Genomic DNA, 16,669 nt, shown 5'->3' with positions numbered 1-16,669 from the left:
TTTATTTGACTTTTTTCTTGTTTCTTGAGGTATGCTTGTATTGCTATGAACTTTCCTCTAAGCACTGCTTTTATAGTGTCCCACAGGTTTTGGGTTGTTGTGTTTTCATTTTCATTCATTTCTATGCATAATTTGATTTCTTTTTTGATTTCTTCTGTGATTTGTTGGTTATTCAGAAGCGTGTTGTTCAGCCTCCATATGTTGGAATTTTTAATAGTTTTTCTCCTGTAATTGAGATCTAATCTTAGTGCATTATGGTCAGAAAAGATGCTTGGAATGATTTCGATTTTTTTGAATTTATCAATGTTAGATTTATGGCCCAGGATGTGATCTATCCTGGAAAAGGTTCTGTGAGCACTTGAGAAAAAGGTGAAATTCATTGTTTTGGGGTGAAATGTCCCATAGATATCAATTAGGTCTAATTGGTCTATTGTATCATTTAAAGTTTGCGTTTCTTTGTTAATTTTCTGGTTAGTTGATCTATCCATAGGTGTGAGTGGGGTATTAAAGTCTCCCACTATTATTGTGTTATTGTTAATTTCCCCTTTCATGCTTGTTAGCATTTGTCTTACATATTGCGGTGCTCCTATGTTGGGTGCATATATATTTATAATTGTTATATCTTCTTCTTGGATTGATCCTTTGATCATTATGTAGTGGCTTTCTTTGTCTCTTTTCACAGCCTTTGTTTTAAAGTCTATTTTATTGGAGATGAGTATTGCTACTCCTGCTTTCTTTTGGTCTCTATTTGCGTGGAATATCTTTTTCCAGCCCTTCACTTTCAGTCTGTATGTGTCCGTTGTTTTGAGGTGGGTCTCTTGTAGGCAGCATATATAGGGATCTTGTTTTTGTATCCATTCAGCCAGTCTTTGCCTTTTGGTTGGGGCATTCAACCCATTTATGTTTAAGGTAATTATTGATGTGTGATCCCGTTGCCATTTACTTTATTGTTTTGGGTTCAGGTTTATACGCCCTTTTTGTGTTTCCTGTCTAGAGAATATCCTTTAGTATTTGTTGGAGAACTGGTTTGGTGGTGCTGAATTCTCTCAGCTTTTGCTTGTCTGTAAAGCTTTTTATTTCTCCTTCATATTTGAATGAGATCCTTGCTGGGTACAGTAATCTGGGCTGTAGGTTATTTTCTTTCATCACTTTAAGTATATCTTGCCAGTCCCTCCTGGCCTGAAGAGTTACTATTGAAAGATCTGCAGTTATCCTTATGGGAATCCCCTTGTGTGTTATTTGTTGTTTTTCTCTTGCTGCTTTTAATATTTGTTCTTTGTGTTTGGTCTTTGTTAATTTGATTAATATATGTCTTGGGGTGTTTTGCCTTGGGTTTATCCTGTTTGGGACTCTCTGGGTTTCTTGGACTTGGGTGATTATTACCTTCCCCATTTTAGGGAAGTTTTCAACCATTATCTCCTCAAGAATTTTCTCATGGTCTTTCTTTTTGTCTTCTTCTTCTGGGACTCCTATAATTCGAATGTTGGAGTGTTTCATATTGTCCTGGAGGTCTCTGAGGTTGTCCTCATTTCTTTTAATTCGTTTTTCTTTTTTCCTCGCTGATTCATTTATTTCTACCATTCTATCTTCTATTTCACTAATCCTATCTTCTGCCTCCGTTATTCTATTTGTTGCCTTCAGAGTGTTTCTGATCTCATTTATTGCATTATTCATTATATATTGACTCTTTTTTATTTCTTCTAGGTCCTTGTTAAACCTTTCTTGCATCTTCTCAATCCTTGTCTCCAGGCTATTTATCTGTGATTCCATTTTTATTTCAAGATTTTGGATCATTTTCACTATCAATATTCGAAATTCTTTCTCAGGTAGATTCCCTATCTCTTCCTCCTTTGTTTGGTTTGGTGGGCATTTCTCCTGTTCCTTTACTTGCTGGGTATTCCTCTATCTCTTCATCTTGGTTATATTGCTGTGTTTGGGGTGGCCTTTCTATATTCTGGGAATTTGTGGAGTTCTCTTTATTATGGAGTTTCCTCACTGTGGGTGGGGTTATATCAGTGGCTTGTCAAGGTTTCTTGGTTAGGGAGGCTTGTGTTGGAGTTCTGGTGGGTGGAACTGGATTTCTTCTCTCTGGAGTGCTATGAATTGTCCAGTAATGGGTTGTGAGATGTCAATGGTTTTGGAGTAGTTTTGAGCTGCCTGTATATTCTCCTGTGTTGCTGGAGAATTTGTGTGGTATGTCTTGCTCTGGAACCTGTTGGCCCTTGGGTGGTGCTTGGTTTCAATTTAGGTATGGAGGCGTTTGATGAGCTCCTATTGATTAAAGTTCCCTGGATTCAGGATTTCTATGATGTTCTTAGGATTTGGACTTAAGCCTCCTGTTTCTGGTTTTCAGTTTTATTTTTACCCTAGCCTCAGGACTTCTCCATCTATACAGCACTGATGATAAAGCATCTAGGTTAAAGATGAAAGGTTTCTCCACATTGAGGGTCACCTATAGAGGTTCACTGAGTTACACGGAGAAGAGAAGAGGGAGGGGGTAGTTAGAGGTGACTGGAATGAATGAGGTGGGATCAAAAGAGGAGAGAGCAAGCTAGCCAGTAATCACTTCGTTATGTATGCTCCACAGTCTGGACCACTCAGAGGTGTTCACGGAGTTATACAGGGAAGAGGAGAGGGAGGAAGTAGACAGAGGTGGCCAGGAGGATAAAAGAGGGAAATGAAAGAGAGAGAGAGATCCGGCCAGTAGCCAGTTCCCTGAGTGTTCTCCACCGTCTGGAACACACAGAGATTCACAGGGTTGGGTAGAGAAGAGAAGGGGGAGGAAGGAGACAGAGGCCACCTGGTGGAGAAAAAGGAGAGTCCAAAGGAGGAGAGAGTGGTCAAGCCAGTAATCTCGCTCTCAGGTAAAATTGGGTACTGAAGATTGGGTTTTTACATGTACAAAATTGACAACAAATACCAAAAAGCAAAGATTAAAAATCTGTTTTTGAAGCCAGTGATCTGCTTTGCTGGGTGCCTGATGTCCTCTGCCAGCATTCAGAAGTTGTTTTGTGGAATTTACTCAGCGTTGAAATGTTCTTTTGATGAATTTTTGAGGGCGAAAGTGGTCTCCCCGTCCTATTCCTCCACCATCTTAGGACCGCCCCTCGCTCCAGTATTCTTGTCTGGAGAATTCCATGGACAGAGGATCCTGTCAGGCTACAGTCCATGGGGTCGAGTCAGACACAACTGAGCGACTAACCACCACCCCCCCCACCACCGAGATTCTAGACACCTCCTCACTGCTGCCCTGACACTGAGAAGAAACTCCCTTCCCACTTCTAGAGTGAGAACTAGAAGGTTTCTTCTAACTCAATCAGTTCATGCCACTCTTCACTTCTGGATTTTGGGCAGTATTGGGTCTAGTTTGGAAGATATCAGAGGACAACAAAATGCCAACACCACTGCTGGTTTGGCTGTACTCCTGATTCTGGTTTTCTTCTTTGGTTTACTTTCCCAGAGTCTTCCAACCTCTTTTCCATACATTCTGTCTAGGTTTTATGGCTGCATTTCTTGGGACAGACAGGGTGCAGTGTGCTTACTCCATTATACCCAGAACTAGAAACCTGAATGCATTATAGAGAGTATAAATAGTTCATGAAAAATGTGGTGTTGTACAATGACCTAAAATAAATTTAATAATGTCATTTAACTTTAATTAAATTTTAAATAATGCAGATTTTGCTTATAAATTTAGGAAGCATTTTGAAGAGCACAATTTGTATAATCTAGTTTTAAAAAATCAGCAATTTAAATTTAAATTCTTTCTTTTCTCTAAAAGTGTTGCTTGTAATAAGCAGAAATATTCAAACTAATACATTGACCTCCAACTCAAAATAGTAGGTACTTAATAATTGTTTGTTGTGACAGTTTCTGATAGTGTTTCTACTACTGAAAATGCTTTCAAATTCACAAGTGTGGTTCTGAATTTCTGTGACAAACTAGATAAATGATTCCCCCAAACATGTATTTTTAGAAGAATATAATAACCTCCCCAGAGTGGCTCTAATCTACCTGCTAGTCTCAAAACTTGACATAGCTTCACAAGTATCCTTCAGCTATGCTAAGCTTCTCTCTCCTTTTTCCCCCAAAGATACTTTGCCCTTGGAGCATCTATGCACCGAGTCACCATCTCCCCCTTGGTTTTTGGATTTCTTTTTTTTTTTCCTGCAAGGCTCTCTGCTCAAATGTATCTTCTCTGAAGATTTTCTCTCCTCCAGGCAGAGCTAAGTGGCTCCCACCTTCAGAAGGCCTCAACCTCCCTCTATTTTAGTGTCATTTTATAAGAACCATAATTGTTTCCATCTTGTCTCTCTTTTCTGCTTACTTATGATCTCCTTTAAGATGGGGACTATGTCTTGTTCACCTTTCTGTTTCTAGCACCTATTGCAATATTGGAGAGGAAACAGAGAGAGTGATGGGGCAAAATCCAATGGAGCATGAGAGGAAGGGAAGTAAAAGAGAAGAGAAGAGAAGACCAGTGGTAAAAGGCACAGCCCAAGATGCTTTGAAACTGACAAAAAATCCAGCAAGTTCATTTCAACTATCAACACAAGTAGCAGTGAACTTTCCCTGTGATGGCCTTTATCTTGAGCCCTAAACAAAAGGGACTGATTGAAAAGAGACCCCTTAGGACTTCAGGAACACTTGCCATGCAGTTACATATAAAAGTGTAAGATATGCTTCTGAATCTGTCCCCTGCAGGTGTGCTGATTCAAGAAGTACAGAATGAAAATCTTGACCTAACAGAAGAATCTCACGCATACGCTCATCACTCTTCGTATTATAATTGTTGTCAGTTACGCTGCCCCATTTTGATGTTTGCATGGGGCAAGCAGAAGCCAGAAAGGGCTGTGCAGATAAATCCTAAGAAATAGTCCCACTGGAATCAGAATATCTCCATTCACTAATGATTCTTTGAAATTCCAGAAACTATTAAAAATTGGAATGATGTCCTCTAATAAAAGGAGGGAAATGTATCCCTCTATATGACACATGTCACACTAAAATAGAAACTTTTGAAATCACTCTTTCAAAAGTTTCTATTATAGTTAAGTGCTGTATCTTGGAAGTATGTTTGGTCTTTGAGAGAAATAACAAGTTTTGATGCCTGCAGTACTATAGTATATCTGTGTGCATTTGCCTTTTAGATCAACCATCTCAAAAATCGGTATTAAAATCTTTGTTTGTTGTTGTGATCATACTAGATAATAGCTCCCAAACAGAAATGTCCTAGTTGTTTTATTATAAATAATTTCTGTTATTTCCTCTCAACATCTTGGGTTGAGACCAAATATTCCACCCAGTGGATGGGTTCATCAAATATTTACTGAGGGCCTATTTCTGTTTGGCAAAGGTGACTTCTTTGCTTCTTCCAATACTCTGTGGCTTTAAAAAATTGTCTTAAAGTTTTCACTTTTAAATGATTTCTAAAAAGTTGAAATAATTTTCATAAGTTAGAATACTAAACAAAAAGTTACAAAAATAGAACAAAGGATTTGCATATACCCTTTCATCCAGATCCCTAAATGTGAAATGTGAGCATGTTTCATAATCATAGTATAGTGATGGAAATCAGGAAGTTCACATTGGTTCAATACTATTGTCTACTCTACAGACTTCATTCAAATTTCACTAATTGCCCCCACTGATGGCCAGGGCCAGCATCCAATTCAGGATTACATGTTGTATTTACTTTCATGTTTGTCCTTTTTTTTTTTTTTTTTTTAATGTCTGTTTTGCCTCCTTTAATCTGGGCTGATTCCTTAGTCTTTCTTTGTCTTTCACAACCTTGATGCTTTTGAAGGGTGCTGGCCAATTATTTTATACAATATCCTTCATTTGGGGTTTGTCTTATGTTTCTTCATGATTTAATTCAGATTATAACTAAATACTACAGTAGCAGTAGACTACAGTAGCACTTGCTCAGTTAAAGTACAAAACTTTTTTTCTTCCAATACAGAGATTTGGGGGAGGGGTTGGGAGGGTATATAAATAATAAGCCCTTGTCTATATAATTGAATTCAGCTAAGCCTGAATTAATACTTCATTTCTAGTTTTTCTCTTAATCCTTCTTTTACTTTTTTCTTGTCTCTGTCCCTTTCTGAGAGGACCACTTTTGATAAAGAAAGCTGACACAGAATGCTGGGTCAAGGTATCTAATTCTGACATTCACCTGGCCTCCAAGGCAGGTATCGGTGTCCCAGCAAGTAAGATGGTGGCTTTAGAGACTAGAATTCAAAAGCAGGACAGTATGGCCTGGTGGGGGGCCTGGACAGACATGCTGGTGTGCCCAGTAGGATACAGGCACAGTTTTCAGCTCTAACAAGCTAATGGACCATGGGCAAGTTACTTCTCCTCACTCCCTTTCGCTCTGATTCTGCTCCAAGCCCTCCTCCTTGGAGAGGAGTCTACCTTAGAATTGCATCCTCACCCCATCGCTACCCAGCTTTCTCTTCTCCTCCCCACTCCAGCCATTCAGCCTTCCTAAGACATTATCCTGTAGATGGTCTGAATGTGAATTCCACATGCAGCCCTGAATTCTGCCCCCTGTTTTAGTTTCTCCAGGTCTGTCAGATTCTCTCCCATTCTCCATATGGTTTAACTAAAGGCTAAACAGGGGAACCATCAAGATGAATTCTTTTTTTTTGGAGATGTGGGGGCTGGGGGCTGGGTAGAGAAGCCAAGAAGTTCAAGATCGAATCTGGTTTGTGGGAAGGGGCTTGAGGTTGGGTTGGGTTGGGTAGATGAGTCTGCAAACACATGCGCTTTGGCAAATGTTAACATTCTCCACTTTTCATATCTATATGTTTACAGCCAATCCCTTGTGCCCCACTCTCCCACTGAGTGGGTTAACATATGGGTGCACAGAGAGGCAATCTCTCACTGTATGGATGGGCCCCTCAAGAAAACACACTCTTCAGCACTTTTGACTTTCTGAAAACAAAACAACCCCAAACAGGTGTTTACACCAGCTTTGCTAAACTTGTGAAAATAAAATGAACGAGGTTGGCGGCAGAAAAAGACATTCTATTTCAAGCTAGTAAAGTCCCGTTTGCAAACTGTAAAGAGATCCTCAGTGCAACCCCTAAGCCCGTCAGGGGCCCTCCTCGGCAGGCTGTGGCCATGGAGATTTAGGGCTGGGATTTGCTTGTTTCTTAAAGCAGAAGAGTCTTGTTTATTTTGGAAGGCGATGCCTTATGAATTTTTATTTACTTTAACATACATACTGATATTGAATACCATGTTAACATTTGTTTTTCTTCTACCCTTTATTTTAGATGGAGTGTAATCTTGTCACTCAGAGTTTTTGCCCACCATGGAGGTATTCAGGTTGGCAAAAGATTATTGTGTGTGTGCTTTTCCTCTCTTCAAAGGTTAAATGTAACCCCTGAGAGTTATTAGTTTAAAAAAAGCATGTTGGGTTGACAGGTACCTACTACACGCAGCAGGGTCTGAGCTCAGGGTTGTGGGTACATGTCCTCAGTGTCAGAGGGGGAAGCCAGTCCTGAAGCAAATGACTCAGCTATAAGCGAGGAGATGCATCCACAGAGGCAGGGACAAAGGGCTTCAGTGAGGGTTGAATAAAAGCTAGTATTTTTTTTTTTTTAAATCATACAATCATTTTTAGATGAACTTATTTTCCCCTTTATTTTTACTTTTTATTTGTTGGCTGCACCGTGCAGCATGTGGGGTCTTAGTTACTTGATCAGGCATTGAACTTTCGACCCTGCATTGGAAGCGCGGAGTTTTAACCACTGGGCCATCAGGGAAGTTCCCAAAGCTAGTATTTATTCAGTCCTCCCTGAGCACCAGGCCTGAGTCCCAGTGATGGGGTCCCAAAGACTAGAACATGCAGCATGGGTGTAGGAGGTGGTTTTGGGGTCCATGTTTGCTGTGTCTACCTTTGCAACTGAATACTGACTGGCATCCATGCTTAGAGCTCTAGTCTCTGATGCGTGATCGTCTCTAGAGAAAAGGTGAAACCCCTCATCTGCTTATGCTCCTTCCAACATGTTCTAGACCTTCCAGCTCAACCAGCCAAGGCTTGTTCTCCAGCCCCTTCCAGCCACAGCTTCCATCTCTTGCCCCACCCATCTGGGGGGCGGGGCTCCACTGCCCCACCCTCAGCACTTTCTTTCTTGCCTTAACCCTTCCCTTGCCTGCTGTCTCCTCCAGCCTCTCTAGGGAGGCTGTATCCACCTTCCATTCCCCAGGGCTCCCTCTGCAGTTCCCTCATTTCTCCTCTACCCTTCATCCCAGCTCCTCTCTGTCAGTCTTAGACCTGCTATCTATCAGTTTCCGTCACTTCCCACTCCTATCCCTAGCCCGGCTTTTTCCTCCCAGAAGAAGCTCCCTTCTTTCTGCCAGATTCTCCAGGTGGAGCCGGCTGCCCCTCACCCATCTTCATTACCTTCCTGCTTGCCACTGTTTCCATAGGCCAGAAAACTCAATGCTAGATGCCCCTCTTTTTGCCCTTGAGCTCTGAAAGCCTTTCTGTCATGAACATGTGTCTTTTAAATTTATTTGTGTTTTTTCAAATCTGCTTACTTTATAAAAAATGTTATATTGAAAAAGTGACTGATTTTTTAAAATGCTGAGTAAATAATAGGCCACGTGATGAAGTTAGCAACAATAATGAATGATGAAGAAGCAATGTATTTCCTCATTCAACCTTACCACAGCCTAGTGAAGTTCAAGTGTGGACTGCTATCACCCCACTTTGCAAAGGGAGCCTCATTTGGGTTTTGTGATGAATTCCTTCATGTCACACAACATAGTTTAAGGAACTGGCTTTGCTGGGGAAAGGGCAAACTTACCAGGCTGGGTTTGTCCCCTGAACTCCATCATCCTACTGAATTTAGGTGTAGCCTTCCCCCCAGGAGGATGGGGTGAAGAACCCCTGCAGCTGGCTTGTTGTCTAGGCAACCAAGAATGAGATCCTGGCATCACCTTTGGCAGTTGTGCTCATCGAACCATGATTCCCATTTTGTAGATGCAGAAATAGACCAGAGAAATTTAATAATTTGTCCAAGTTACACACCAGTTCCAGCGCCTAAATTCAAAACCAGTCTATTTTTTACACAAAGGAAAAAGATTCTATGAAGCAACAAGGAGGGGAAGACCTCTGCTCTCTGTTCTCTGGGCTTTACTTTGTATCTCTGAGAAGTAAGGTGCTGTTCTGTGAGGACCCAGACCACTCCACACCCTACACTGACCCCCACCCAACTCCCATGCTGTTTTGGAAGCTGTAAGGAGTGCTGCAACCCCTGCCCTTTGATGATTGTAAAGAAGGCTTAGCAGGAATCTTGGTGTGCCTAACTAACCCCCAATGCCAGAGAATGAGTACACAAATTAAAATGACTTCAACAGTTTACATTTTAAAATGCCACATAATTGCTGACAATGGTTCATGGTAGAGGTATCTATAGAAATTTTTGAGATCTTGTATGTAAACATCAAAAGGAAAATAGGAGCTGTTTCTTTGACTCTCACTATGCAATTTTTAAGAAATGCTTTCATATTTCATTCAACTCTTTCTTCCCTTTTTCCTCTTTCTCTCTCACTGGTTCTGAAAAATAAGTGTATCCATAAGTATGCAGGCTGTAGAAAGCTGACTCTTTCTATATCTAATAAAAACCTTGGGGAGTAATTGAAATAACTTGGCTCTGGTAGTCAGGTTACATGCTGCATAATATCAAAGGAAAAATCCATATTGAGGAAAGCAGCAGAAAACAGGAAGAGGAGCTGGAGAATAAAGCCAGAACATTAAATAATGAGTAACTATTGAGAAACTTTAAATTTTTTTTAAAAATTACATCCTTAGAAAAATAGTCAAGAAGCATTTTCAAAGAAGTTATACTAGACAGAGTGTATGCTCTGTGTATTTCTAAGGATTGTGAATTTAAAGAAAAGAAAGGAAATACCACCCCCCCATCCTGCAACTCCACCCCAGCATCTATTCATTAGATAAAAGTCTGACAGAAGCCATGGGTTTCAATCAAATTTTGACATGCATGTTTTTTCATGATTAGGCTCTCCTCCCATATCCTTTCTCTCTTTTTATCTCCACAATCTGAATTTTAAAGAAATGCTGTCAAGGCAGTGTACCACAAAAGGAGAGATGTCGACTATAAATTGTACCAAGTACTTTTCAGAGAATTTTACTTTGGTCTTTTTGATTTTACAAAAGATGGCTGCATTCATTATGGGTACAGAGTGATGTGGAGATGACATGCCTGTGTCTTGTGAGAGAGAGATGCTGGTATTGCAGGCACACGGGGAGAGCACAGCTTCCAGCCTGTGTTTCTGGCCAAATCCTATTCCTTATTCTGCAGCTAACATGTACCCTCAGCAGGGGACCTTGGACAAGTCCTTTATTTTGCTTGGTTTCCTTCTAGGTTTTTATTGTTGTTGTTGTTATTTTTATATAAAACCAAAATCTTTGGGAAACAGGTTAAAAAAAAAGAAAAAATGATCACCCATAATTTATCAAACATTATGATTTTGGTCTATTTTCTTATGTGCAGCTATTTGTTTTTCTTTTCTTTTAAAAATATAGTAGAAATTAAAGCAATATCCAATTTTACATCCTGAATTTTCTTTTGGCAGTGTTTTTCTTTCTAAATAAAAATTTATGGGGACTTCCCTGGTGGCCTAGTGGTTAAGAATCCACCTTGCAATGCAGGGGACATGGGTTCCATCCCTGGACAGGGAACTAAGATCCCATGTGCCACAGAGAAGTTAAGCCTGTGAGCCAAAACTAGAGAGACTGCACACCAAAATGAAGATCCTGCATGAGGCAAGGAAGATCCTAGGTGCTGCAAATAAGACTCGAAACAGTCAAATAAAATTTTTAAAAGTACAAATAGGAAGCAATGGCTTCCTGGTCGGTCTAAAAAAACTATGTTGTTTTAAGCCTCATTTTCTAGAGCTGCATAATATTCCATGTGGGTGTTTTTGTTCTTTGATTTTTACAGTCTCTGTGGACAGAAATTTTGACAACACAGGGGCTGTTTGAATATCTCACTGAAGGAAAAAGAGAGGTCAACAAGCGGCCAGTGTTCACTTTATGTCTATGATGATCCTTAGCCAGATTTATTGACAACTTCAATAAACTATTGAGCTTGTCCATACACAGAGAGACAAAGCTGATCTCTTTCTGCAGGATAGTCTCAGATGATAGACTGGTGACTGTATTATTTTTGCCGGTGTCTCAGTGGAGTGAGACAAGCTGGGTACAAATTCTGGCTCTTCTTATTGATGGGATCTGAACAAAATTCTTGGCTTCTCTACACCTGTTTTCTCAGCTGCTGAGTCGTGTCGGACTCTTTGCGACCCCATGAACTGCAGCACGCCAGGCCTCCCTGTCCATCACCAACTGCTGGATCCTATCCAAACTCATGTCCATTGAGCTGGTGATGCCATCCAACCATCTCATCCTCTGTCGTCCCCTTCTCCTACCCTCAATCTTTCCCAGCATCAGGGTCTCTTCAAATGAATCAACTCTGCATCAGGTGGCCAAAGTTTCAGCTTCAACATCAGTCCTTCCAATGAACACTGAGGACTGATCTCCCTTAGGATGGACTGGTTGGATCTCCTTGCAGTCCAAGGGACTCTCAAGAGTCTTCTCCAACACCACAGTTCAAAAGCTTCAATTCTTTGGCGCTCAGCTTTCTTTATAGTCCAACTCTCACATCCATACATGACTACCATAGCCTTGACTAGACGGACCTTTGTTGGCAAAGTAATGTCTCTGCTTTTGAATATGCTGTCTAGGTTGGCCATAACTTTCCTTCTGAGGAGTATGCATCTTTTAATTTCATGGCTGCAATCACCATCTGCAGTCATTTTGGAGCCCCAGAAAATAAAGTCTGCCACTGTTTCCACTGTTTCCTCATCTATTTGCCATGATCTTATTTTTCTGAATGTTGAGCTTTAAGCCAACTTTTTCACTCTCCTCTTTCACTTTCCTCAAGAGGCTCTTTAGTTCTTCTTCACTTTCTACCATAAGGGTGGTGTCATCTGCATATCTGAGGTTATTGATATTTCTCCCGGCAATCTTGATTCCAGCTTGTGCTTCTTCCAGCCCAATATTTCTCATGATGTACTCTGCATATAAGTTAAATAAGCAGGGTGACAATATACAGCCTTGATGTACTTCTTTCCCTATTTGGAACCAGTCTGTTGTTCCATGTCCAGTTCTAATTCTTGCTTCCTGAATTGCATACAGGTTTCTCAAGAGACAGGTCAGGTGGTCTGGTATTCCCATCTCCTGAAGAATTTTCCAGTTTATTGTGATCCACAGAGTCAAAGGCTTTGGCATAGTCAATAAAGCAGAAATAGATGTTTTTCTGGAATTCTCTTGCTTTTTCAATGATCCAGTGGATGTTGGCAATTTGATCTCTGGTTCCTCTGCCTTTTGAGACAGACTTCCCTTGTGGCTCAGATGGTAAAGCGTCTGCCTGCAATACGGGAGACCCAGGTTTGATCCCTGGGTTGGGAAGGTCTCCTGGAGAAGGAAATGGCAACCCACTCCAGTATTCCTGCCTGGAGAATCCCAGGGGCGGAGAAGCCTGGTAGGCTACAGTCTATGGGGTCGCAAAGAGTCAGACACGATTGAGCGACTTCACTTCACTTCCTCTGCCTTTGCTAAAACCAGCTTGAATATCTGAAAGTTCACAGTTTATGTATTGCTGAAGCCTGGCTTGGAGAATTTTGAACATTACTTCACTAGCATGTGAGATGAGTGAAACTGTGCGGTAGTTTGAGCATTCTTTGGCATTGCCTTTCGTTGGGATTGGAATGAAAACTGACCTTTTCCAGTCCTGTGGCCACTGCTGAGTTTTCCAAATTTGCTGATATATTGAGTTCAGCACTTTCACAGCTGATTTGAAATAGCTCAACTGGAATTCCATCACCTCCACTAGCTTTGTTCATAGTGATACTTCCTAAGTCCTCCTTGACTTCACATTCCAGGTGAGTGATCACACCATCATGATTATCTGGGTCATGAAGATCTTTTTTGTACAGTTCTTCTGTGTATTCTTGCCACCTCTTCTTAATATCTTCTGCTTCTGTCAGGTTCAGGTGGATATCATTAAAGATCCTAAATTCTGAGAAATGTATTTTAACACATCTGATACTGGGTTGAGAGCTGTAATCTATATGTTGTTGTTTAGTCCCTAAGTCATGCTGAACTCTTTGTGACCCCTCACGGGCTGTAGCCTGCCAGATTCCTCTATTCACGGGATTTTCCAGGCAAGAATACTGGGATGGTTTGCCATTTCCTTCTCCAGTGGAGCTTCCTGACCCAGGGATCAAACCTGCTCCTCCTGCCTTGGCAGGCAGATTTTTTACCGCTGAGCCACCAGGGAAGTCTCTGTCATTTTCCCCTCCTTAACACTCCACAGAGCTAACACAATCAGTGGTATCTTAGAATTGAAGAAATACAATGTGATGTGAAATAATATAGTATAATATGTTATATATAGCAAATACTTGTGGGAATAATTAGGTGAAATATTTTACATAAATTGTTATTGGGATTTGGTAAGAGATTAACACCAGCTATTATTTTATCAGTAAGAAAAGAGCTATGTTGTCCTTACAACAGAACATTTGTTCTGTGTAGAATATATATTATAAAAATGTTATTGTAGGTCATATACTTAGATAAAACTTGTACTGCTTGGGAAATTCTGTAATACCCCTGTTGATTAGAGATGGCACAGGGATGGCAAATAGGTTTAACTTTCTGTGCCAAGTCCAGTCTGTTGATGGTGTCTGTCAGATGAGCTGTACTGTGAGAATCACTGAGGTGGAATCTGAGTGCAGCAGACAAGAGTGCCAAGGTGTATTAGGAATATTTTCCCCAGGCTTTGGAAGATGGAGTGTCAACACACACACTAAGTGTTTGCCATCTCTGCATTATTGTCAGAAAACATTACTTGGCAGCTCATTAGGCAGTAGCCAGGCCATGGTGTCATTGGAAGGACTGATGTTGAAGCTGAAACTCCAGTACTTTGGCTACCTGATGCACAGAACTGACTCATTGGAAAAGACCCTGATGCTGGGAAAGATTGAAGGTGGGAGGAGAAGGGGATGATAGAGGATGAGATGGTTGGATGGCATCACCAACTCAATGGACATTAGTCTGAGTAAGCTCTGGGAGTTGGTGATGGACAGGGAAGCCTGGAGTGCTGCAGTTCAGCACTGTGTCTGGGTCACAAAGGGTCGGACACGAGTGAACGACTGAACTGAACTGAACTGAAGGCCACGGTTTATCAATCAGGAGTTTCATCAAAACTGTGTGGCTACGGACTGAATCTGGGTCCAAGGTGGGAGGTGAGAACCACACAGGGAAGAAGCAAACCCAGAAGACACAGATGTCTGGGACACACGGAAAGTGGATGGAGACCTGGAAGTCATGACGACACTCTGAAAACAGTTCCTTTTTTAAAATGGCTTTGGGGGATTTCAGCCACAAACTCTTAGCTGTTTCTCTTAAAACCCCAAGCCCGGTAGAAATGTGGGTGACGCTGCACCATAGGGAAAGCAGAGTCTTTGCAATGACCTGGATTTCAATCAGCCCTTGTTCTGCTAATGCTCACTTAGTTCTTGCCTCCTGAACCTTGATGTCCTCACTTTGGCCTTTCTAGAACTTTGCTGTTGGATGACTGAGATGCCCTTGTAGTCTTTGCCTTGACTGCATCTTGTCTCATTCTCTTTTGCTGTGGGTGAAAGGCTTTGAACCCAAGGCCCCCTCTCAGAAAAGGCAATGGTATTAGAAAGGGAATTTATTCATCTTAGTCTTGTTATCTAATTCTCTGCTTTTGGGTACTTATGAAATAAAACCAATCATTACAGGCACATTGGTGAAGATTTAAATGGAACACTACATACCATTTTTTGAAATATTCTGATAGTCCCTGTGATTGCAGTGGTTTCTTTTTCGTAAACGAAGGTAAATAGAGTTTTCTTTAATTCTGAAACAAACATATATGTGTATATTTAATTTCAGGACATTTACATGATAGAGTTCAAAGAAGCATGTTTTTATTGTGATTTTTTTAAATGTGAAAATGAACTCAGAAAATCAAATCTCTGCAGACACATTTTCTCTAAATTGTCAATACATTACTAGGAATTGTTACAAGAACAGTTCTACAAAATGGGTTGCATTGATGTGATAAGTTCAAACTTCTTTTTTCTAATGACGACTTCCAATCATCCGTTTCTAACCTTTCAACCAAGAGCTGTTTCAAATATCTTGAGGAATTGATCATTTTTACCAGCTTGATTATTTTAAACCTGACCATGTTTCCTTTCTGCTTTTGGTTGTTGTGAAGCTGTGGCAGACACTCTTGTCTTTCAGATTCCCTTCTTTCCCTTCTTCCATTTTACTTTTCAATTTATTTTAATTTAATTAAAAAAGTTTTTTTTTGGCTGTGCCATGTGGTACATGGGATCCCAGTTTCCCAACCAAGGGTCAAACCTGTGTCCCCTACATTGGGAGCGGGGAGTCTTAACTGGACCCAGGGGAGATCCCCCCACCTTCATCCATTTAAATAGAAATTTTAGTAGGACACATGTCTGCTCCCAAACGATGATGGCTTTACTCATCTTTACCTGCAGCTAGGAGTGGCCACCTCACTAAGCTTTGGACCATGAGATGGAAGTGGAATTCTCCAGTGGTGGTTTCTGGAGGAAACAATTGTCTGGTGACCTTGCTTAGTCCTTTTTCTCCATTCTGCTGCCCACAATAGGATAGCTGCCATTTTGGACTATGGGGATAAGTTCTACACTGAGAAGGCAGAGGGGTGAGAATTGAGCTCTCATATCAGACCTGGACTGCATGTGTGAGAGAAATAAACTCCTTTGTTATCTTACTTAAATTCTCAGACATTGAGTTTCTCTGTTACTTATAGCTGAATCTATTGGGTTAGCCAAAGAGTTTGTTTGGGTTTTTCCATAATCTCTTACTTAACATTCAATAATACTAATAATGGACACAGATCTTAGAGAAGAATTTTCAACCAGTAGCAGGCTATAACTGCACATGTTTTAAGTCACTTCCTTGGCTCCTCTTTGTCCCATCTTTGATTTTCTATCTTCTTTTGCCAAATTTTAATTTAATTTAAATGCAATTTAATGTTATGTTCTCCATACTTTCATAGGCTTCCTAAAATCATTTTTGAAATCAGGCCAGGTATAAACTAAGGAATAATAATTAAACTCAGACATTTTCTATTATCTTCTCAAGTGTATTTTATCTTCTCTTCATTAAAATAGACTTCCTGTCTCACAACCTTACATAAATCACTATTTATTTTTAAGTGTTATATAAATTTCACTCATTGTATTAGAGTGCTTGCCAACTGTCTCAGTGCTTCAGACAGGTAAGCATGTATCAAGTTTGGGATACACATTTGTATCCCAAATATGTACATATTTGGAATGCACTGCAAGTAGTGTTCTTTCTGAAGTCTAAGAAAACTAATGATAATAGAAAACAAACTTGTGGTTACCAAAGGAGAAAAGGGAAGGGGGGAATAAAATAGGGGTTTAATATTAACACATACACACTATTGTATATAAAATAGATAATGAAAAAGGACCTAGAGTACAGCCCAGGGGACCATACCCAATACACTATATTCAATATTCT

The 16,669-nt window shown here is 40.5% G+C and overlaps 1 protein-coding gene across 1 annotated transcript in view; it reads right to left on the bottom strand.

The window, feature by feature from the left end:
- The window catches only part of AOAH (acyloxyacyl hydrolase), a 208,570-nt gene that overhangs the window by 48,907 nt on the left and 142,994 nt on the right, over positions 1-16,669 (bottom strand). The window contains exon 14 of the mRNA XM_040260182.1: positions 14,905-14,987. Coding sequence (XP_040116116.1) covers positions 14,905-14,987 — 83 coding nt within the window. The remainder of the gene's footprint in view (positions 1-14,904; positions 14,988-16,669) is intronic.

The sequence above is a fragment of the Oryx dammah genome, unplaced genomic scaffold (assembly GCF_014754425.2).
Source record: "Oryx dammah isolate SB20612 unplaced genomic scaffold, SCBI_Odam_1.1 HiC_scaffold_18, whole genome shotgun sequence".
NCBI lineage: Eukaryota > Metazoa > Chordata > Mammalia > Artiodactyla > Bovidae > Oryx > Oryx dammah.
This window is presented reverse-complemented; position numbering and strand designations above follow the sequence as displayed.